General features: G+C 56.1%; 2 protein-coding genes across 6 annotated transcripts in view; one reads left to right on the top strand and one right to left on the bottom strand.

Moving 5' to 3' along the window:
* The first annotated feature begins 3,273 nt into the window (after positions 1-3,273).
* Positions 3,274-7,136, top strand: TIMM22 (translocase of inner mitochondrial membrane 22). The gene is made up of 4 exons (XM_057415248.1): positions 3,274-3,604; positions 4,020-4,216; positions 5,255-5,327; positions 6,390-7,136. Exons 1-4 carry the CDS (start codon positions 3,373-3,375, stop codon positions 6,464-6,466), a joined length of 579 nt encoding a protein of 192 aa, XP_057271231.1. The 5' UTR covers positions 3,274-3,372; the 3' UTR covers positions 6,467-7,136.
* A 1,048-nt stretch (positions 7,137-8,184) lies between these two features.
* ABR (ABR activator of RhoGEF and GTPase) overlaps positions 8,185-23,228 on the bottom strand; it is a 39,432-nt gene continuing 24,388 nt past the window's right edge. For 4 of the 5 annotated variants that reach the window (XM_057415201.1, XM_057415210.1, XM_057415215.1 and 1 more), the window contains 14 exons: positions 22,955-23,120; positions 22,709-22,831; positions 22,559-22,634; positions 22,330-22,434; positions 21,755-21,829; positions 21,508-21,605; positions 21,262-21,393; positions 13,796-13,855; positions 13,579-13,688; positions 13,197-13,336; positions 12,578-12,712; positions 12,203-12,308; positions 10,784-10,931; positions 8,185-10,617 (listed from right to left, as the gene is read on the bottom strand). In XM_057415201.1, coding sequence (XP_057271184.1) covers positions 10,528-10,617; positions 10,784-10,931; positions 12,203-12,308; positions 12,578-12,712; positions 13,197-13,336; positions 13,579-13,688; positions 13,796-13,855; positions 21,262-21,393; positions 21,508-21,605; positions 21,755-21,829; positions 22,330-22,434; positions 22,559-22,634; positions 22,709-22,831; positions 22,955-23,120 — 1,564 coding nt within the window. In that variant the 3' untranslated portion in view covers positions 8,185-10,527. Of the gene's footprint in view, positions 10,618-10,783; positions 10,932-12,202; positions 12,309-12,577; positions 12,713-13,196; positions 13,337-13,578; positions 13,689-13,795; positions 13,856-17,927; positions 18,294-21,261; positions 21,394-21,507; positions 21,606-21,754; positions 21,830-22,329; positions 22,435-22,558; positions 22,635-22,708; positions 22,832-22,954; positions 23,121-23,228 lie in introns of those variants that run through there. The other variant, XM_057415234.1, reaches the window with a different exon arrangement.

Below are 23,228 nucleotides of genomic sequence, written 5' to 3'. Positions count from 1 at the left end.
ATAAGCTAAGAGAAGTACAGAAGCAAGGTTTCTTCACTGAATTTAGGTGTATTTCATGAAGAACTTCTCCAATGCCCTCTCAAACCTAAAATATTTTAGGTAAGAACAAACAAAACTAACATTACATTCACAATCTGGATGAGAAGTCAGAAGGCATCAAACATTATATAGATGAGAAGGCTACAGAATGGAAATACTAAGTGCTGCTGCCAGAATCGGAGCCCAGCAGGCCCCAGCACACTTCCTTTCCTACGCAAGAGGAAAGGCAACTGCATAGCAGCCAGACTTCCTTCTGCTTGTGGTACAACTGAAAGCTGTCCCTTTGTTCATTAAAATGCCTGTTGCTTTATCCCCTCTTCCTCTCATTCCTCAAGATCATCACAGTTCTGGTAAGGGGGAAAAGGTGCAGATAGGTAGACATAAATAAAAAAAAATGGATTGAATCTAATTACTGTTGACTTCCACCTTCACACACTTGAGAAGAGCCTCTGGAACTGGCAGTTCTACAAAATAAAGTTAAGGACTATGAAAAGTTTTTAATAGCAATGCCAAAAAGTGACAGCCAAAGCCTATGCAAATCCTGGGAACTCTACAAGTAAGACATATGCAAAAACAGGATTTCAGACAAAACCCCCATTATTTCCAAGGTTTATCCTGTCTGCAGAATATTGAAGTGTGGGAGGAAGACTGAGTCACTGTAAAGTTCAAGCGAGACACAATTATTTCACATCCCCATGTGCTGCCCTCTGCTGAAACAGACACTGAGCGCACTGGAACATTGTGTATTGCAAGCAGAAGAAAAACTCATCATTATGTGCACTTAATGCTGTCATCACACAGGGAAGAGGCACACTCAAATGAAACAAAAATGTTTCATCTGGGACTAAGGAAGGTTAAAAATAACCTAAAGCTCTTACACTGGACTTAACAGCTCCAAGAACAAAGTGGGATTTCAGGGACAAAGTTCAGACAGCAGGAGCCTGGTGAAGGAAGAGAATCAAATGCGTTGGCTACACACATGCGCAATAATGAAGGTTCACAGGTTTGTAAAGAAACAGCTGAAAGTTTCATTTGAATAACTTATTTGTCAAATGATGTGTTGAACTCTCTGATCCTCTCTCCATGCCTTAATCCTCTGATTTCACTCACATGAAAAGTCTGCTCGGATAGACGAGGTTATTCAAATACTCAAGCACATGTATTTATTCATATGTAGAACACAGAACAGCAGAAATAAGGAGATAAAATACATGAGGAGAGGAATATAACATATACATATATTTATAGATATGGAGATTTATAAGTATTTTATGTAATTGTAGCTACACGGTATTTCTTTATATCATCTTTACAAACGAATAGTAACCCAGCATTGCCTCCAAATCCCAGGAACACAGAAAAGAAAGTCAAAACAATCTTCCAGCTATACTTGTAAACTCTTAGTGCTCAGACTCCAAATCCAACATATTTTTGTTTCCCTTTATGCCTTTGGAAAATAGGCTTTGCAGTGCAACTTCAAAATCAGCCCAAGGAGGTTATTTTGGATCAAGGAGAAGATTGAAATCTGAAGTTCAGGGCTCCTTAGGGAGATCATCCTGCCAGCAACCCTCTCTGCTTTGTACAGAGACTGTTTCAGTAGATTTTAACTGAATGCTTTTCAATGGTTTCGACCTTAAAAAAAAGGAAACCGAACAAACAAACAAAAAAAGGAGTTAAAAGCAAGTGGAAAGGGAAGAGCAGTGGGCAGGTGGATCCTGCTGGTCCTGCCAGTAGAGGGCAGTGGAATTTAAGAGGAAAGTTACTGGCAATGAACTTCATGTGATGAAATATTTGAAGTGGTAAAATCCATGATTTAAAATTGCTGTTTGAACCTACCTGTCCAGTCCTAAACTAAGACACAAACAAGACAAAGCACGAAGGATAAAAACAAAGGAAACGGATAACTTTGGGACCTCTAAAAGGTTGTGTTTCAGGAAGGTTTCAGGGCGTCAGGAAGAATTCATGGTTAATGCATGGTTTGAAAAATAATTATTAAATCTTTTAAACCAGTTTTAATTATTAAAACACTCTACTTCAAAGCACCCCACTGAAACCATCACAGCTGTTTCTCAGGAGTTTAAAAACCTACGGTAACTTTTAAGATTTAAATAGAAAAATAGCCAAAAAAGAAGTCAAGAAAGCAGGTTTTGAGTCATACCTATCTTAACTTGTGCCGAGCCAAACAGAAAACTGGTTTTAGTCTACAAGAACAAGAAAGTAAAACAGGCTGAGCAAAATGCTACGAAGCAAAGCACACCAAAGGTATTTTAATGCTCATGGCACCTGGTTTACCGAGGGTAAAAAAGGAACATTCCCCATCTCATTACCAAACAGAACCAGCTTCCAAGAGCCAAGCTTTCTATATGATTTGACACAAGTTTGCATTTGTGACAGAGAGACAGACTCTGGTTATCTCTAGCCCCTTCGACATATAGAAGCCCTAAAGTAAAATTGATGCTTTACACTGGAGGCAGCTAGGGTTTCCTTAGAAAGGCACCGGCGGTGGCCTGATGCTCCAGCGTTTTCACCAAGCCTGGGTGAAACATACCCGAGCCCGGGCTAGGGGCTGAGGTACCATGAGGTCCTTCAGCTCTCACCTCAGACGATGCCCGAAGGCTGTCGGGGCAAACGGCGGGCTCCAGCCGCCCCATACCTACAGCCAGCAGCGCCTCAAGTGCCCTCCTCTCGTCTGCTCAACGGACGTGGCTACAACCGACCTTCCCGCCACGGACCTGTTGCCCCCCAGCCACCAGCGCAACCGAAGTCTGTCAGAGGAGGACGGCGGGAGGACAGCACCGACACCGCGACACCCCACAGCTTCCCATCCCTCCTAGCACCTCAGCAGGGCAGACGGACTCAGCCCCGCACTGCGGCACCTCAGCGTCCCCCAGCATGGGGCTGACCCGGGACAGGCCGCCGGCCTAGCCCAGCCGGAACCGGAGCCGGAGCCCGAGCCCGAGCCCGAGCCGCGCTCACCTGCCGCCGACGCCGCTCTCCAAGATGCTCCGACAACCGGAGCCCTCACCTCACCTGCAGCGGCTGCAACGGCCGCCAGGGGGATGGCGCGCGGCACGCCGGGTAATGTAGTCCTCCCAGCACCAAGGGACCAATCCCGTGGGAAGCCGCGCTACCCGCCCATGCCCACCCGGGGCATCTCGGCGCCTGTCGGGAGTTGTAGTTCTCCAGATGCTGCGCTGCCGGCGCCTCCCCCCAGCGGAACTACAACTCCCATGAGCCTCCGCGCGCCGCCGCTGCTGCCGGGAGCCGCGTTACCGGCGCCTGGAGTGGGCCGGGACACGGTGCCCAGCCGGTGGCGGGTGTCTGAGGTCGGTCATGGCCGCAGCGCCGCCGCCCTCCGCTGCGGGCGGCCCGGAGCCTCCCCCAGGGCCGCCGCTGCAGTACAGCATGCTGCTGCAGCACCTGGTGGGTGAGCAGCGGCGGCCCCGCGCCTGGGACCCCGCCACGTTCGGCGGAATCCCCAGCCCGCCCAAGAGCGAGGAGCAGAAGATGGTGGAGCGCGCCATGGAGAGCTGCGCCTTCAAGGCGGCGCTGGCCTGTGTGGGAGGTGCGGTGCGGTGCGGCGGGTGAGGGGGCAAGGAGAGGATGAGGGACGGGGCGGCCGGCTGCGGAGAGCCTGGGGGGGTCCCCCTCCATATGGTCGGGAGAGCGGGGGTAGAGATGAAATTGCAGCACAAGGACCCCCATGTTTTCATTCTCTTCATCTAAGCCTCCAGTGTATGTCACAGGTTCCAGGGAGGGATCTTTGTCTGCTTTCCTTGTAAAGGCTCACAGCCTTTCCTCAGCACAGCCTGTCAGCAACAGCTTCCAGAGTATGAAGGGACAGGGCATTTGTGCTCTTAAACTTCCCCTTTCACAATGCAGCATTGACAGACAGTAGGAGCAGAGGTTCTCTGGTGCCTGCAGGGAATGTGCTGCTTGAATCCAGGCCAGGTTCATTTCATACTGGTTGTCTTTTACAGGGTTTGTTCTGGGAGGCGCCTTTGGTGTCTTCACAGCCGGCATCGACACCAATGTTGGGTTTGATCCCAAGGATCCATATCGCACGCCAACAGCAAAAGAGGTCCTCAAAGATATGGGGCAGCGGGGCATATCCTATGCAAAGAACTTCGCCATTGTGGGTGCCATGTTCTCCTGCACTGAATGTATCGTTGAATCTGTGAGTAAGAACTTCTTAAGCAGTAAGAAACGTTTTCTTGTACACTAATAATCTCTCCTACTACATCCAAGTATGTGCATCTCCTTTGTAACAGGGCAAGGGAGTAGGCTAGTGTATTCTGTTTCTTGGCCATCAGAGCTTTTGAGGTTTGACACCTGTCTTCAGAACTGCTGTTCTCTGATAGAACAAGCAGAACAGCATACCTAAGCAAAGTACTTTTCAGTTCAAGTCCTGAATGTGTTGGCAAGTATAGGTGTTGTTTTGAAAAGTAACTTTTCAAAGTTTTAAAAGCCTAGCTACGAGCGCCTGTTGTTTTTGTAAAATATCAAACTGTGAGCTGCCACATGGTAATTTGGGCTTCTAAAAACTCCATATGGAGAAAGGGATCCTCTGATCAAAGCTCTTAAGTAATAGGCCTATTTTCATCTTGCCCCTATGGCAAGAAGTGACCTTGTGCAGCTCAGTGGTGAATCTATAATTCATTTTCTTAAACAGGAAAACAAGCCTGTTATGAATTTGAGTCCTGCCTTTTAATTGAAAGACACAATGATTTCATAACTCATGTAGAAGAAAAGTCTGTCTGCTTGCACAATGGAGCAGAACAAAGAGATCTTTACTCTGGCTGTGGAAATAGTCCATCTTTGTCAGCAGGGTACTGTGGCTGTCACCTGTGCTGAGAACCAGGCGGCGTGGCCAGGCTCAGTGTTGCACTTGTGTAGGTATAGTGCTGTTATAGTCTCTGAGCTGGTTGTAGTGCACAGTGTTGTACTCAGGGGGCTGGATCAGCTCACCTGAGAGTCTTTGCTGTAGCACTGCATTGCACCATGTGGATTTGTCTTACCTTTCTGGGTGACCTGTTCTTTTTTCTCCCGGCCCTGCTAGTCTTCTCTTTGAGAGTGCAGGGGGCCATCTGCTGAGAATAGAGGGAAAAACATCCTCAGCTGAAAAGGGCTGGAAGGTCATTCCGTCTTTCTTGGTGCTGGTACACTGAGTGTTCAGTCCATATTTACTTGTTGACTCTCATTTTTAATTCCACAGTATCGTGGCAAGTCAGACTGGAAGAACAGTGTTATCAGTGGCTGCATCACCGGAGGAGCAATCGGCTTCAGAGGTTGGTAGTGCCTGTTTCTGTGATAAAACTAATTTGGTTATGCAGCAGGTGATATTTTTAAACAGAACATAGACTGAAAATCTCTTTGCATTGGGTTATGGTGGTGTCAATATGAGAGTGTACTCCAGACTGGCAGAACTGCTCTGTCACTTTCCTGTCAGCTTGAAAGATGTGTGGGTAGAGGAGGTTTGGTCATACAGGACAGTGAGATTGGAGGAAAATCAACAGAATTTACTTGAAAGAAAAAGCAGGAAGTAGTGTTAGCTATCCACACTCTTCTGTGTGGATGGGAAGGAGGGGAGGAATCCAAAAATACATACTGAGCAACTCTGAAGCTACAGCTCTTGTGTTAACAAAGCTCTGCTTGTATATATATTTCACTGACATTAACTGTTAATTTGCAGAGAGGAAAATGCTTTCCTCCTTTCTCGTGTATCAATTCAAACAGACAACTCTGCTTAGCTATGAAAGAGCAGGAGCACTGGGAATTCAGTCCGGCAGGCACTAATGAGGACTTTGGGAACCTCTGAGTGCTAACAACATCTGTAAAAAGTTCCAAGTAGGAAGAGAGCTGCTCTGCTCATCAGAAAGATCAAACTTCTCTCACCTCTCCTTAAGAAAAAACTGTCCAGAGAGCAGAAAGGAAAGTGCTCTTGAAAGTGCTTCTAATTGAGCTTGTTAAGTTGTGTCTGTCCTTGATCTAATCCTTTCAAAGCAATAGTGACTCTTCTTATCCTTCCCTAGTCCAACAGCAAACCACTCACAGTGCTCACGTCAGAGTGCACTGAAATCAGCAATGGCCACTGATGTTTTCTGTCCCTTGAGGGCAAACATAGCAACAAAGGGCTCAGCCATTGTGCTATGCTAGTTTTAGGTCCAGTGTGTGCCAGGTTCCTCCCATCCCTTTGGGCAGTGGGAGTGCCATTGTTCCATGGTAGCAGACTGCCGGGTTCCTGCAGGTGTAAGCTCTTCAAGCCAGCACAGCATAAGCTAGTTACTGACTGAGAAGAAAAAGATCTTTCCTATTTTGTCTCATTCTTTCCCACCCTTTTTGCATTGCAGCTGGTTTGAAGGCGGGAGTTATCGGCTGTGGTGGATTTGCTGCATTCTCTGCTGCAATTGATTACTATCTACGGTAACAGTGGGATCTCTTGGGAGGAAGTTTCCGCTTTTGTTCCAGTGCTGCTGCTAAGAGCCTGCATCACAGCACAAGAACCATCAGGCTTACCTTTCCACTGCCTTCAGAGTCCTGATCAGTGCAAGCTGGATGGTGCTGGCCACTTTTCCTGAATGACTAACAATAATCTGGCTCTGAGCCCTGGCGTACTGCTTCAGGCAGACTTGCAGGAGTATGTGAGGATGGAGCCAGGCGCAGCAAGCAGTATCTCCAGGATGGATCAGCTGACTGTCAGTTTCCAGGAAACAAGCCTGGACTCTGAGCTTTTTCAGTCCTTTGGGTCTGATTTTGATGAAGTTTGCTGCTAGCATCAAAAGAGGCAGGAGGACAAGCATCAAAAAGAATTGCAGTGATTTAGCTTACTGTGTATTTGAATGTGCTACAAGTGTTGAACGATTATCAGTTTGCAGCTTGCTACTCTGTTGGGGAGAGGTAAGATCCTGTGGAGATATAAGTTGTTTCAGGCTTTTCTTAAAATACCAGCTGAAGACAAACCACCATCTGTACAACTTGCCTTATTTCATGTATAGAGATGAGAGCCAGATTTCTTTACCATGTCTTAAAGGGAAAAGCAATATCCTTAGCCTTAGAACCGTGTGGTTACTGGCAGATGAACAAAACAGTTTAAGGGGGGCGGGAAAAAGGTTGTTGCAGAAGTATAATTCTCTGTAGCCACTTGGCTAGCCTGATTTAACCTCGCTGTGGGACTAAAATCATCTTGCTACTGCTTTAACTGCCACGGGCTCACGCTATTAGTTCCAGCAGTTTGATAGCAAGACTGGAACACAGAGTTGTGAGAATAAACCACTGTTAGAGAGATAACTGGGCATTCACTTAGCCCACAGTCTGTTTCCCATCACGTCCCTGTACCACCTCTGAGTATTACACTGGGGGAAGCGAAGTGGTATTTCTGCAGAACATTGGTACTGAAGTCAAAACATGTTCATTAGCTCAAGGAGCAGCTCCCTTTTTGATCTGCATTCATGTTAGCACTCTTGTTTTTCTAACCAAGCTCTGTTCTCAGACCTCAGGGGGTAATTTATATACTCAAGATAATTTAGGCTGATTTTAAACTTCAGTAGAGCCATTCTGCAAGGGCAGACACCCACCCTCATCTTTTTGAGGCAGTGGGATTTCAGATTCAGTGCACACACTTCACAGGTTCTCCCACCCACTTCCCCTCCTTTGCATCCACAGTTTGAGATCCCAGAATGGTGACAGCACTTGCTTACCTAGAAGAGCAATACTAGCAGGGTGGTTTGGTTGATACGATGGTCGGTGGTCAGTTTGAAGGCATATTGTCTCCCATTCCCACATGGAAAGAAGTGGGGAGGCAGCACCATGTGATCTATCAGATGAGGTTTCCGGATCGCCTGATGTCCCTTGCTGCGCCTGTTCAGTATCCTCAGGCCAGAAGCTGTGCAAGTCAGCTGAATTTTAAGCTTGAGTAATTCTGGGCTGATTAAACAGGCTGGCTCCAGACAGTCCAGGATTTTTTTTCCTCCAGAATGTACTGAAATGCAAGGATCTAGCCCAAACCATAAGATTTCTCTTAAAAGATTGCCTGGCACGATGCCTGTGCATATACCACTGGCTTGAAGTGCAGCTAGCAGGATTTCCACGACAGAGAAGCTGTGATGCCAAGGTGATCAGTTAGCACAAACAGCAACACCACAAGGCTCCCTTTGTGCAAATGTTGGGGCTTTGCATTTTTATTAACCTTTTTTTTGTTCTCCTCACATGGTTTACAGCCATTTAAAGTTTATAATCTACAGAAATTGAAACAAAACACAAACAAAAATATATCCTTAACAACTTTTGAAAGTCAAATATTAATTAACAGTTCTATTCTACCTGTAGCTGCAAGAGTGTCGTTGTCTCCCCCCCCTTCTTTCCTGCAGGGACAAGCAAAAGCCAGTCGTAGGGATGCCCACAGCCTGTTGTGCCAGGGCTGTGTGGACCAGGCCTCCAGCCACTGTCGCGCAGGGGGGATTTGGCTGTACAGAGTCTCCATCTGGAATGACAGTATCGTGGACAGAGACTTGGACACATGTAACAAATCAGACACACACAGGGATCCGTTGTGCAGTCAGATTTAAAACTCGGCCTCCTTACTGGGTCCAGGGCCAAGACAGACGCCTGGTTATTTTCTGCAATGCTGTTTCCCTTCTGTTTAGCTGGTAGTCAAGAGGGGCAGGGTCTGGAGTGTGAGCCCTTTGGAGGGGGACTGAAAGACTTCCCCTCCTTTCGTTGCTTTGCTGGTGCAGGGCAGGCAGGTGCTGCCTTCCCTGGGAAGGTGGGCTTAGGACATACCTGGTGCATCGGTGGCAAGCGGCCGGGCTCTACCTGGAACAGTCTGTTAGTCAGGAGGGTAAAGGCAATGCCACTGTTAGCAGGGATGCGCTTGGTCACTTCTCATCCATCTCCATTTGGCACAGGAGAGCACAGGGCCAACGCAATCGGGGAAGGGGGGGTTTTTCCCACGAGAACACGGACTCAGCTCACAGAGCGAAAGGTTTCGTGTCCCAACAGGTCCCAGCACCTACCTGGGAATGTGGGAGGGTGGGGGACATACTGGGAGCCAGGCACTGGGGCAGCCAGAGCACAGCCTGGCAGTGAGCACAGGCATGTGGCCATCCTGCCTTGGGACATGGCGTGACAACTCCAGCCATCATCACGGGGGTGAAGAACTGGAGCCACTAACTAAAACAGACCTGAGTTGGCCGGGCACAGCTAACCCAGCAGCAACTGCTTTGTGAGAAAGAGAACAAAGCACTTCTGCCTTCAGCAGTGAGGGCCATAAAGGCTTTCCTCCTCCCAACCCTCCCCGCTAGATTCCAGGCTGGGTGACTGTCCAGCTGCTGCAGAGCACAAACATCTGGCAGTGGGGCTGGCACCGAGGCAGGACCATGTGCTGCCATTTGCCCTGGGCAGCAGGGAAAGCCAAGGAGGGAAAAAAAAAACCTCTCCTTTCTCATGGCCATGGCAGGAATGCAGGTGCCCAGCAGGCTCTGCCACAGGGTGCAGCCAGTGTTGACAGTGCTGGGCTGCAGGGGTGCATATGCTTTACTACAGCAGAGATATGGGCTTATGGATATGGCAGGGACCCCGTTCCCCACCCCAGCAGGGTTTGTTGGAGAAACTGGGATCCACGTGCCCTTACGGGACCTACTGGTGCCAGAGCGCAGACCTGGGGTCAGCCCATGGTGGAGGAAGCAGACCTGCCTGGCTGGCTGTCTCTCAAGCCTGCTGTGGATCGAGACCAGCACAACCCCTCTCACTCCAGCCTTGTGTCATGGGTTACCCCAAAATGCTACTTGGAGGCGAGGTACAGCGAAGGAAGTAGCTGCCATGCTACACCCGCACAGGCAAAGCACAGGGTAAGGGCTGTAGAGGGGACTGGCCTGAAAGCACCCAGAAGAGCCGTGGCGAGGAGGAAGCAGCACCCTGCTCCTCCGCTCTCGTGGTCGCCGGTTTGCTTGGGCCAGAGCAGGATCCAGGCACAGGGTCCAACGTTTGCGCAGGCAGCAAGCCAAAGCAGAGCTGGGCACTGTCACGGCAGAGGGAAGCCTATGAGCTCCCAGCCTCTGAAGCAAGTCGATGCTGCACATGCAGGCGTGGGGCAGGGGAGCTGGGCAGCGAAACAGGCACTCGTGGGATGCTGCAGGCTTCGAGCTGGGCGAGACGAAGGGTGCCTGGTAGGAACGAGCGGCAGAGAGGAGTCCAGGAGAAAACAAGCGAAGGGAGAAGCCTGCGTCCGCAGCCCTTGTCAGTCACTACCTCTTCCGTTGAACAAATATACATAAAAACAATTCCTGAACACAAGGAGGGACATAAGACACGACTACTTTACAGAGGGGCACGGCGCCTGGGGTGGGACCGGGCCTCTGGTACGCGATTGTACAGGAGCTGCAGGCGGCACCGTCCCGGCTCCGGGCCGGTCTCCCTGGGGGGCTGCGATCCAGTCCGTGTCCCCCGGCAGGGAGCTGGGAGTGTTTGCAGCTGGTGCCTTCTCCCTGCAGGCTACACGTCCGTGGAGAAGTAAAGTGTGTTGCGTTTTAGCTCAGTGAAGGAGATGGGAGGATGCTGCAGGTAGTAGAGAAGGACCTGGACCTGTAGCAGGCAAACAGGGGGTATTAGGCCAAACAAGGGCAGAGCTGCCACCTCCCAGCTTGTCCTTGTGCAGACAGTGACAAATGTCCCCAGACAAAGCAAACCCCTCTGCTCCCCCACACAGGGGTGCTGGTGCAGGCTGCAGCCCCATGCCACCAGCTCTTACCTGGGCCATCACATCATGGGACCAGATGTCAGAGGCCAGGGTGAGGTGTCCCTTGCTCTCCCCCTCTGAGGGTCTCAGCAGTGTTGGCCCAAAGACCGTGGCCAGATTGTGGAGAGACATTTTGTTGATAGGCTCCTTTTCAGCTACCCTGCAGCACATGGGGAAGAGAGGGAACATGAGCTCCTAATGCTGTTCTCCTGCAATGGGGCAACCACAGGGCTATATGGGAGGCGAGTGGAGCACCTCCAGCTTGTCACTGCCCTTCACAGCCCCCCCAAACCCAGGTGCAGGGCAGGGAGCTCTGCCCCCCTTCATGGCCTCCTCCAGAGCCGCTGGGGCTGGCCGGGAGCCCCGGCTGTGATGTGGCAGCGACCAAGCCCTTGCTGGCCGCTGTGCTGCGAAGCCTCCACCCTTCCCAAGCCCCGGCAGGGTACGGGGAGCCCCGCAGCAGCCCGCACCTCCCCGCATGGCTCCCTGCCCCTGCGACCCCCTGGGACCCCGGCCAGCCTGCAGCGAGGGAACCAGGGCCACAACATTGCCATGTTAGGAGGCAGCTGTGCTCCCCGGCACAGGCTGCTCGGTTGAGCCCCGGCCAGGGGAGCAGATGTGGGAACTGGCTGTGCCCAGTTCTCAGGATGGAAATGGATTTTTCCTTCCCCAACCCCCAGCTCAATCACTTTTTCTGTTTGGCTTTAGCCAAACCAGAAGGGGGGGAAAAAAACCCTTCATGATGCAAGTAACATGAGCTGTGAGCATCGGTCCCAAACTCATGGCAGCTCTGACCAGGCTCTGCATGTGCGTTGCTGTCCTGTGCTCCCTATGGGTTTTGGGGTCCCAGTGAGCCCCAGAACTGTCCATCTCCAGATTCAGATGGGCTTCATCTGGGCCAAGATAGAGCCCATCAAACCACACAGTGCTGCACTTGCCCTGGGATGAGTGATACAGGGAGTCCCCTGCAGCTCTGGGGCATGGCTGCAGTTCGACCATCCTGGGGTCCTGGCCACCCACTGCAGACAAGTTGCAGGGATTATTGCACCTCGTTTTGCAGGGGCTGCTGCTGGACTGGTGGGAAAGGACACAGCACCCACTTTTCCTGAAGCCAACACTGACACCAGCCACAGGGATTCATGGTGTGCTGGGGCTGGTGGGATATGCCTAGGGCTGCATGCTCTTGGAGAGGCTGGGAGACGAAAGAACCACTGCTGCCTGCCCAACACTGAGAAACTGTTGCTGGCCCTGCTCCACAGCACCATCCTCCTCCACTTCAGGATCAGCCCACGGCCAAACAGGCACCGCAGGAATTAGTGGCTCTAACTCCCATTCACATCCAATCCCCAAGGCAAAGCAGCGAGACAAACCCATCCTGCACCTCCCGCCTGCACTGGGCATCCCTGTGAGAACCACCAGCTTATCCATTACCTTTTCAAGTGCTCCAGCAGGAAGAGGAAGGTGATGAGGTTGGGGTCAGGCAGTGAGCGGAGAAGGTGCATCATGCAGTTCTCCTTGGCAGCAGGATCTGAGAGGGCTGGAAACAAGGAGGGAGAGGGCTCAGGACAGGAGCTGGGAACACCTTGCGCAGCAGTGGGACCCACCACGGCCGGATGCTTCCCGGCAGCCAGTGCTGCCTGCTCCCTGGGGAGCAGCGCCATGAACCCCGAGCTGACCTGGAGCCAGCAAGGACAGCCAGAACTGAGTGGGTGAAGCTGGGAAGGACCCTCCGGAGTCTCCCATCCCAGAGCAGGCAATGCCAAACAGAGCCCCGCTTGGGCACCAACCCCTTCCCCATCCCCTTACCAATCCCCTCCATGAAGGCAGGGTAGAGTCTGTCAGTGAGGAGGGGCTCGGGCAGCTCACGGAAGTACAGCTTCAGCGTGCCGGCAATGGCATTGATGTCCATGTCACTCAGCATGACCAGGATGTCCTTGTTATCTGTCCAGAGAGCACCCACGCGTTACACCTCCTTCCCCTCTGGGTCTCAATCCCCTCTGTCACCCCAGCTACCCAGGCAGGCTGCTGGCTGGAGGGCAGGGACAGCATCGCCGGCTCCACTGAGCCAGGCTGGGGCTGGGAAAGCCAAGCACTTCCCGCCTGGCTGGGCAACGGATGCGGAATAATTTGCAAATCCATTTGCAATGCTGCCCTGACTCAGTGTCTCTCCGGAGCCAGCCAGGCGCAGCAGCGGCTCACACACCAAGGCACAAACAAGGCTGGGACCTCTGGGCTTTTGCTCTATGCTCCTCCTCCTCCTCCTCACCCCCAGCCCCTTCCTGGGCACACCAGCACATTTTCCATACATGCAATGCAATAATCAGACCTGGGACTTGCAAGGCAGGGGACCGGGGGGGGGGTTGGTGCCTGCAAACCCTCCCAAGGGAACACGACATGGAGGGAAGCCATCTCCCAGGGCACTCACTTGCATCAAAGACAGCTTTTAATGCCTGGATGTCAGTAGCTACGCCAGAGATCCTGTAGATGCCAACCTCTTCGATGCCCCTCTTCTCCACCTCCTCGATGCACTGGCGCACGATGTAAGGCACCTTGGAGCGCTCACGCCTGGTTCACAAAGCAGAGCCATAAGCAAACATTCCCAGGGAATCCCATGGGGGCCAGCCCTGCCCTGCAAACCCCGGGACAGGGGCAGGATGGGGGGGAAGGATGGGGCTGGTGAAGGAACAGGCAAGTCCCCAGCAGAGAGCAAAAGCCATGCTCTATGGTGTGGATGGAAGCAAGGGGACATGGTGCAACCCCACAGCCACAGGGAATGGAGCAAATCAGCCCCCCAGCCCCACATGTACTTTGTCACGACGCTGATTTTGACGCCGAAGACACCGGTCTGCTTTTTGGAAGGGGTCCTCTTCAGGCTCATATCTCTGCTTGTGAACTTCATGGAGAACTCCACCTTGATCTGTGGGAGACAGGGGTGAGTCCCTGCAGCCTGACCCTGGCCCATCACCTTCATTGCCCCATGACGCAGCCCTGCAGAAGGAGCTGCAATTGAAGTGAGGGGCTTACCCCGTTCATCTCGATCACATCCATGTGCCAGTTCTTTGTCTGCACGGCCTGTGGGTCCAGCTGTGGGGAGAGATGGTGTGTCAGCGCTGTGGGGACACAGCCCCATGCCAGCCCCACTGCTACCTCACAGCCCCCAAACCATAGACTGTGTGGGGTGTGGGATATGCTCTCCCCTGGCAACCTGCTGTCCATGGCAGGAGGATGGAGAGGGAAAGGTCTGGGTTCCCTCTGGCTGTGCCCCGAAGGCAGGTGGGCTCAGCCTCACCTACCCGGAGCCCCTCGAGGCATTTTTAACCCACACCCAAGAGGCAAGAAACTTCCAAGAAAATAGGACTATTTCTGGCTGCAGATTGATGAAACAGAACTAGGGCAGCGTTCTCCATGCAGAAAAACAACATCTCCCCATAGCCAAGGCTATTTATAACCCCTGGGAATGATGGGCTCCGCTATTTCTGGCTTTGGGGCTAGCAGGGGACTCGGTGACGCTGCCCCGGTGCCTGGCCATCGCAGCGAGGTGCTGGTGTTCCCAAGGCCCTGGCACGTGCCACGGTGGGTGCCAGGCCCCAGGGCTGAGCAGAGATGGGTGCAGATGCCTTTTGGTCCTCAGCTGGTGGTATCGATCCAACTCCATCGATCCCTGTAATGCACAGGGCAGGCAGTGGGGCAGAACCCGGCACTAATGCTGTCTCTGGGATGGGGATGGGATGTGGGAGCTGGCAGGAGCGGGAAGGGGATGGCGCGGGCTCTCAGGACTGTGTGTATGCAGCTGCCCAGCGAGGCTTGTGCCAAGCACATGGGTCACTCGTGAAGGACACAAGGGAGTTTCCTACAGCTGCTGCGTTCAGAGATGCTCCGGACGAGCACAAACATGTCCAGAGCTGCTGTTCTGGCCACGGAGCTGCTGTTCCCCTGCCTTGGCTGCCCGTGAAGCCACCACATGTCACGATAGGGGTGAACCCTGCGGTCTCTCATGTCCCTTCTTGCAGACCAAGACCCCACACTCCTGAGGAGAGGCTCGAGCTGCCCTGGCTCTCGGCACAGACCCAATACTGTGGCATTTCCCTATGCCCAAGCGTGCCACATCGAACCCAAGGAGCTCTTCAGCGACCACGGTGCCACGAGGAACGCTGCGGTCTCCAGCGTGACCTGGGAATGGCTCCTGACGTGGAGCCCTCTCGCTGGCTCCAGCCCAGCAAGCACCACACCACCTCCTCCCGCCAGCCCTGCGGCTGCTGGGAACAGCAGCGGGGGGAGAAGGAGGAGGAGGAGGAGGAGGAGGAAGGCTGCAGCTGCCCTGGTCTCCCGTGGGGCCCTGCAGCAGGTCTGGACACCAGGATCACGAGACTGCAGCCAGACCACAGTCAACGCAAGCCCTGACGCTCCAGCAACCCTCACCAGCACCAGATCCCCATACACGCACCAAGGCCAACATCAACCCAACGCTTGCCCTATGGGGCTTCCATCCCTTTTCCCCACACAGCCCAGTCCTTCTCATAGCAGCATCCGACCCTGTGAGCCCCAGGCAGGAGGAGCAAAGCTCTTCACCCCCAGCCAGGTCAGGAGCTGTGTGCCTCCTGCAGCACAAGTTTAATTGCAACCATCACATACGCCCTTCCCCATCCCCATCCCCTGGGTCCTCCCGGCTCCTGGCGGCTCACATCTGGAAGGGCTTTAGCAAGGCTTTGAAGAAAGCCTTAATAAAAGCCAGGTTGGCTGCTGCCAGCGCCACACATCTTACCCCAAGCACAGCACCTCCTTGCAGGCACTTGCCCCTGGCCAGGCAGGATTGAACCCATCCAGCTCCCTGCAGCAGCCAGCACGGCCCTGAATGTAGGCTAGTTCAGTCAGTGCCACCAGCCCGAGCTTACAGGTCCCTGTGCACCCACAAGGCACCAGCTATGGCCGGGCCCTCCAGCCCTGCCCGCTGTCACCACACGCAGCAGGCAGCACCGCCACGCTGCCCACTCCCTGCAGGAAGCAAAGCTGCCCATGCTCCGTCTCCAGGGGTGGGAGGATGGACAGGAGCATCCACCCACGGAGCCACAGGCAGCTCCTGCCCACACAGCGCTGGCAAACGCCCCATCTCCGCTACCAACACCATCTCCTTCTCCTCCAAAGGGAGCTGCCTTGCTCCAGCACAACGCAGGGACATCCTCGGCTGGTCAGAACTTCTGGCCTGGCAGCCCCAGAGGCCAGCGCTGTGCAGGATGGCACAAGTGACATGCTGCTGTCCCAGATGTCAGCTCCTCTTCGGCAGATCAGCCAGCTTCAAACAGCCTGTGTCTGTCACCAGCATCTCTCCAGGCTGCTCCCTCCTGCATCTCAGGGATCTCTTGGCAGTGATGACATCCATGCCCAGGCCGGCATTCGCGGCAGTGCTCCTCTTATCCACGGGGAGCTGAAACACCTCCTGCTCTCAACCAAAGGGATGTGCCATCATCCTGTTTTCTCAAATTATCCAAAGGTGTTTGCTTGTAGGTCAAAGCCCCTCATTGCTGCAGCGTGGCAGGTGATGAGCATCCCAGCAGCGCTTTGTGTGTCCTGGGGAGGCTCCAGTGCCAGAATCCTCAATCCTGCTGGAATTTATCTCACAGCCCCTTCCTGCTGCTTGTCTAGTGCATGGGGTGACCCTGCACTCAAGGGAATGAGGCCACAGCCCAGGATTTTGTCCTCAAGACACCTCAGGTTGTGCACCATGGATGCAGCTCCTGTGCCAGCAGCGGCAGCCAAGACAGATCCAGGCAGTGCTGGGTCCCTGGGGCTCCCAGGTGAGGAGCTGGGCCAGCTCCAAACCCTCAGAGCAGCTCTCCAGGACCCTGAGCGCTGGGATGCTGCAGCAGGGCAGGGGATGCCGGGCTGGGCATGTACATCCCTCACAGCTCACACCCATGAGGTCACCCATCAGCCTGGGGTGAAGCCATCGGAAGCAAACTGGTGACTCAACCAGCAAGGCCGTCCCCCCCCATGGCTATCGGGAGCGGGATCCTGGGGGATCTACTACATCCAGAATTGCTTCAGATCAGCACAGCACTCACGAACACCCCAGCCTGGCCTCCAGGAAGCAGATGCCCCCATCAGACCTCCATGCCGGCAGCTCCCTCCCCGGGGAACAGGCGCTTCCCGGGTCCCTGAGCCGCTCCACGCCGTGGGAAGCAGAGCAGCCCCCACAACAGGAGATGCTGCCGGCGGCAAAGCACAGCCCCAAAAAAAGCAACCATTCACAGCCCTGTCTGCGAGCGACCCGAGAAGCAGCAGGTACCCACAGCACCACGGGGCCACATCCTGCCCTGCAGCCCCCGGGGGGCGGCGGCAGCAGGGGAGCGGTGAGGACACGTGTGGCTGGGACACAAACCCCGTGTTCTGACCCAGCAACAGCCACTGGCGGGCGGCCCCACGCAGCCCTCGCTGCCCCTTAATCCCCTCGGCGGGAGCGGCGGCGGCGGCTCGGAATCGAGGTTAATGCCGCTGCGTCACGGGCGGCCCCGCTGCCGCCGAACCGAGCCAGCGGCTCCTTGCGCAGGGGGACCCCATGGAGGGAAGCCCCCGGAGCCCCCCCATGGGATCGCAGGGGCTCTGGGACAACCGCTGATGGTGCCGTGCCCTTCTCAACAACTCTGCTGCCCACCCCTGCCCTCCATCTGATGGGCAGAATGATGCGGCCCCCCCACCTAGGAGGAGCCTGGAGGGACCCGGGATTGAGGGGTTGCAAAGCAAGCAAGGGGGGTACACAGGCACCAGCACCCCAGGAGCCTGGCCCCAGTCATCCCACAAGCATTTCTGCCTCCTGGGTGAGCCCCGGGGCAGGGCAGGGGGGCTCCACACCCTCCCTCTGCCAGACCCTACAGTGAAAATGGCTCAGCCCCCCCCCAATCCCCCCAGCACGCAGAGGGAGACAAGAGGGCAACGAGGACCCCACAAGCTGCTGACTGCTTCTAAGAGCTCCCAAAGCACCCACCAGCCTCCCTGCTCCATGCATGGACCCCATAACCTCCCCCATCAGAGCCCCCCTTACCCCACAAAGCCACCAACCAAAAAGCCACGACCACCACGCACGGCAAAGCCATCCCAGAGCCCGTTTGGTGCCCACCACGGGCACCCCAAAACCGTCCCCCCCTTGCACCCCGAGAGGCACCTTCTGCCGGAGCAGTTTGCTGCGCACCCTGCCCCAGAGGCGGGCGCCCGTGTTGGGGGGACGCTTCCCCTCGGGCTCCTCCACGCCGTGCTCCGGCTGCTCGCCCATGGGGCCAGGGCTGCCCTCCGGCTGCACCAGCACCTCCGTCATCCCGATGTCCGCTTCGGCTCAGGGAGGCGAGATGAGGGTGGCCGGGGCTGCGTTAGGACGGCACCCGCATCCCTCCTGCGGCGGGGTCAGCGGAGGCCGGCGAGGGGAGCCCGGCCGGGGCGGCGGGGAGGCGAGCGGCCAGGGCTCATCCTCAGGGTGTGAGCCAGGCTGTGGAGCGGCAGCTCGGCAGCCCCAAAACCTCCCTCCCCCTGCGAGGAAGTGACTCAAAGGCAGCCCCCCCCCCCCCCCCCCCCCCCGGCGGCCCCCACGCGTTTAACTCTCGCCCTGCCACCAGCAGCCGCTTGGGAGGGCTGGAGGGGCTACCCCGCCTCCCCACCACCGTTATCCACCCTCATCCACCGTTATCCATTATCTGCGTCTCAGCGCCCGCAGCGCCCGCAGCCCCGGAAGCCATCGGCGCTGTTGGCTGCAGCATTCCCGGCTCCATGGAAGAGCCAGGCTGGCTCTCCCGCTCCCGGCACAGGGATAGGTCTTTAGGGGTCTCCTGTCAGACCCAGGGATAAGCAAGGACACGCTCACCGTGCCCTGGCCCCTGTCAGCCCCACTGCCAGGAGGTGATGTGCTGAGGCGGCAGGGTAGGGGATGGGGTGCAGGCAGGGCTCTGCCCTGTGCCCCAGCCTTGGAAGGGTCCCTGCCTGCTGCTTCTCCTGACGGGCATGGATGTGGTGAGGTGCAGGGCTGGGAGGGACTTGCACTGCCCCCAGTCCAGACCTCCGCAGCCCCCTTGAGTGCACATGGGTCACCCTGTGGATCCCTGCAAGTCTGGGGAGCCCCGACACCAAAATCACCCCCTCCAGGGCCTCCACCAGCCCATCGAGGGGGACAGACAGGCAGGCAGCTATTCCCTGCGGGTATGGCAGGCACCGTGCCCATGACAACACAAGCTCTACTCTGTGCATCGAACACGGACTGAGGAAGGGGCTGCTCCATCCTGCCCCACCACCATGAGACCCCCTTTGTGCACCCACTGCCTGTCTCCTTGCCCACCTTAGGCCATAGGGGACAGATCCAGCCTTTCCCCTCTGCAATACGGACACAAGTGCTTGCAGCCTGCTCTGCATCCATCTGCCACCCCAACATAGCACCGGGCACCCCTGCCAGCACCCACTGGGCACAGCCCAGCCGCTGGGAGTGACTGGGACAGCTTAGAGCAGGGCCAAGCCCTCCAGTGCCAGGGACACAAGCCCTCCTCCATGGCACCTCTACCCTGACCACGCCACGTCCCAGCCTTGGAAACCACATGCAAAACAGGGTTAACAACAACAAACCAGCATTAATGCCAACCAGGAGCCAGAGCAGAGCCATTCCATTCCCAGTCCCAACCCAGACACACCTTCCCATAGAGCAACCAGTGGCTGCACCCACATGGCACAGGGTGCTCACCCTCTGCCAGCCACAGGGATGGAGCTCAGGGTGGGATCAGATGCTCACCACACAGCAGACCCCTTAGGGCTCACTGCCAGGATGCTCTAGAGGCTGGTGCCAGCCTTGGCCCCTCCATGGGCCCATCCACATCCTCTGTGCCAGCAGGATGTGACTCCCACCCATGGCACCGCTGCAGCCTCAGGAGGCTCCCGCTGCCCCCCGCAGAAGGGCTGCACCATTCCCTTGATCCCACCAGCCCCTGGTGCCTCTAAGCTGCTTTCATGGCTGACCCACGTGCCTGGGCCACCAGATTAGAGCTGGGCACTAAGCACAGCACTGGCTGAGGGGGGGGGGGGGTGTGTCAGCCATCCTGGCAGCCCCACATACACCATGGGCCTTTGCTGAGCTGCTGATGCTGGTGCTCCATGTCTCCCACTCCTGCTGCTAACTGGAACCAGCAGCAGGTCACAATGAGCCCAGGGACCAGCCAGGGCAGCATCTCTGCCTGAGCAGCTCAGGATAAAGGGGTCTGGCCACAACCCACAGCCCCATGTGCAGCACTGCTCATCCTGCCCATAGCCATGCAGCCCATCCCTGCCCTCCTAAGTCCCAGGCAGGGGCCAAGCTGTGGTGAGAGGAGGACAGCCCCAACCTGACCCTGCTCCAACCAGCCCAGGAAAAGCAGCCCCAGCACCTCCTCTCTCTTCCTTTCTTCCCCATGACTTGTACACAGCAGGGACAAGCTGTGCTGTCCCTGTCCAGCCCCTGTGTCTCCCAGCATGACTCATGTTTGTTGACCCAGGCTATTTCCGAGCGTGCAGCTGGACTGATCCCCAGGGGCATCAAGCCCCATCCCTGCTCCAACCCTCCCCTTGGCCCAATGCCACCTCACACCACCGCTTCCCTGTGGAGCGGGCAACAGACAAGCAATTTTGGGTATGAACAAGCCACTGGTGAAGCCAAGCCTCCGTCTCCCATCCCAGTGCAGAGCCATCCCCCTGCAGTATCCCCTTCCCAGTGGCATTTCCATGCTGGTCCCCCAGGACCTGCCCTCAGCTGCTTTCCCACAGAGCCAGTAGCTGCACTGGGCCCTTTGAAGTGGCCTTGGCTGGACCCTGTGTTCCAGACACGACGCTGTCCCCTGGGGAATGCAGCCGGACCCGGTGTCCCCACCAGGAACACACAGAGGTACCCCCATCCCAAACCATCCCCACTGCCCTCGGCCTCCCTGCAGCCTGGCCAAGGTGAGTCTGGGGGCTGCCACCTTCCCGGTCCAGCTCACTTGGAGCATCCCAGGGCAGCCCAGGCCTCCATCCTCCTGCCTGGCAACCGCCAGTCAGAGGCAGATCAGCCGTTGTCCTGGAAACCCCTGTTGCCATAACAGCAGCTGATGGAGAGGCAGGGGAGACAGATGGTGGCAGAGGGGACAGCCACAGTTGGTGGGGAGGGATGGGGGACTGCACACCCAGAGACCCCCCTGAGGCAGGGGCCAGACCCTTCCCTGCAGACCCACAGGCTGCAGCAGAACAGAACCACCACTGGCTTTGTCATGTCCACAGGACCCCCTCTTGCTTTGTCCCACATTCTCCTGCAGCCACTGTGCCCTGGGACCACCACTCATACCCCTGATGCCTCCCCACCTCACTGCCTTCAACCCCAAGCCACAATCCCTGTCCCCCATTTCCCATGCCGCCAGGCATCTCCCATTCCAGGCACCACACCAAAACAACCCTCCCAGCCCAGGCATCTTGAGGGTCCATCGCTGGGTGAGAAGATGCTCAAAACCCCCAGTGCATACCTGGATCTGCCCCTTGCCCATGATCTTGTCCACAATTTCGTTGTTGTCCTTGTTGAGCTTGGTTTTGTCATAGCACTTCTCATAGCAGAGGATGCGCAGGGACTGGGAGCCCTCCAGCTCAATCTCAAACTCCTGGGATGCGGAGGGAGAATGGCTCAGCCCCATCATCCCAAAACACCTTCAAAACTGGGGCTGGAAGGGAAAGGGGGGATACAGTCCCCTCCTTGCATCCCACCCTCCTCTCACCTCGTTCCACTGTGGCTCGGTGGTGTCCCGGAAAACCCTGGTCTTGGCTTTGCTGACGAAGTAGCCAAAGGAGTCCACCTCCAGCGTGCAGTAAAGGTCTGGGGGAGCAGACACCACTCAGCACTCCAGGAACAGCCCCATCAGCTCCCAGGCCACCCCTGTGGGCAGAGCGGGGCCACATGCTGGACCCCAGCTCTTCTGACCACACGAGGCCCCCCCGAGCTAAAGGGTGGGCACCCACACTTACTGGCAGACTGCTTGAAGCCCTTGGCGGAGTGGACGATGACGTGCAGGAACCCATAGAGCCCAGGGGACTCATCATCTGTGGTGGGGAGAGCAGAGGCCGTCAGGGCTCAGCAGCCACCTCCCATGCCCAATGGCCCGTGTGTGGGCTGGCCATCCCCCAGGGCAGCCTTTGCCATAGCAAGCACTGGGTGTCTGTGGTGACACCCCACTGTTCATCCCTAAGGCCTGGAGGAGGACGTGCATCCCCCCCTGCTGATCATCCCTGACAGACACCCCAAGGTCTCCTGCTGTTGGACAGCCCTGAGGGAGGTTCCCAGTGGGTCTCGCCTTGGGAACACCCTGGTCCTGCGCAGCCCATGGGGATGCTGGGGAGCATCCCAAAGCATTCCCGTGTTCCAGCCGAGATTACGCTGCCTGGGAGCCAGACTCTGCTCCAGCAGTGCCACCTGGTGGGTGGCTGTTCCCTGCACAGGCACGGTCCCCAAGCAGGGACACAGCTCCCCACAAGGGACCCCACAGCTCCTCCCCAGCATCATCTGGAGGCAAAGAAGGACCCACCAGCACAGTAACACTCACCATCCTTGTTACTGGTGACCGGGATGTTGTGGACAGTGCGTAGCTTGAAGCAGGATCCCGTGAGCACCTGCAGCTCCACCGAGCTCAGCACAAAGGCCTGGAGGTCTGGGAGAGGACAAGAGAGGAGCTCCAGAGGGATGCAGCCAGTGCTGGCCATGGGGACCAGAGACTGTGATCCTATGGGGCCTCCTTGTGAGGTTCAAGAGGACCTCAATAGCCCCAGACTTACCCTTTTTCTGCAGTCTCTGAATGGCCTCCCTCCACTCGGACCTCTCGTAGTCGGATGACAGCAGAAAGAGGTAGCTCTGCAAGACAGAGGACGATGCAGCAGGCTGTGCTCAGGCAGCACCGAGCCCGGCCCCCAGCCCACCCTCCTCACCTTCCCGTTGCGGTTGTGGATGCGGAAGGGGATGGCGGGTGAGTTGAGGAGCAGCCAGAATTCATTCTCAAACATCTTCTTCTTGAGGCGCTCAATGGCCCGGCTCTGCCCCTTGTTGGCTTTCTATAGGCAGGGAGCAAAGAGGAGCTTTCACAGGCACCCCCATGTCCCATCCCTGTCCCAGAGCAAGGCACCCACCCTGGCAGCAGGTCCCACACTTCCCTAAGCACCCCATCCTCCTCTCACCTCCTTCTGCACCTCGCTCTTGATGGCTGAGATCTTCATCTTCATGTCCTCCAGCTCATGGTCGGGGATGACGTGGACCTGCGGGCAGTGCTCCGACTCCTCCGGCGAAGGGAACACCAGGTCGGCCAGGGGCACGTACCACTTGCAGTCGTACTGCTGGTGTTTCCTGCAGCCGGGGAGTGGGTGCTCAGTAATGCCTGACCCCCTCCCGGCACGTCCCGCAGCCCACTGCAGGACAGGGGGCTGGGACATCCCCCCCGTGCCCAGCGCCCTC

The sequence above is a fragment of the Pezoporus wallicus genome, unplaced genomic scaffold (genome assembly GCF_028554395.1).
Source record: "Pezoporus wallicus isolate ANWC-B61680 ecotype Strahan unplaced genomic scaffold, APGP_CSIRO_Pwel_v1 contig_8517, whole genome shotgun sequence".
Lineage (NCBI taxonomy): Eukaryota > Metazoa > Chordata > Aves > Psittaciformes > Psittacidae > Pezoporus > Pezoporus wallicus.
The sequence above is the reverse complement of the archived record's forward strand: the minus strand, read 5'-3'. Positions and strand labels throughout refer to the sequence as shown.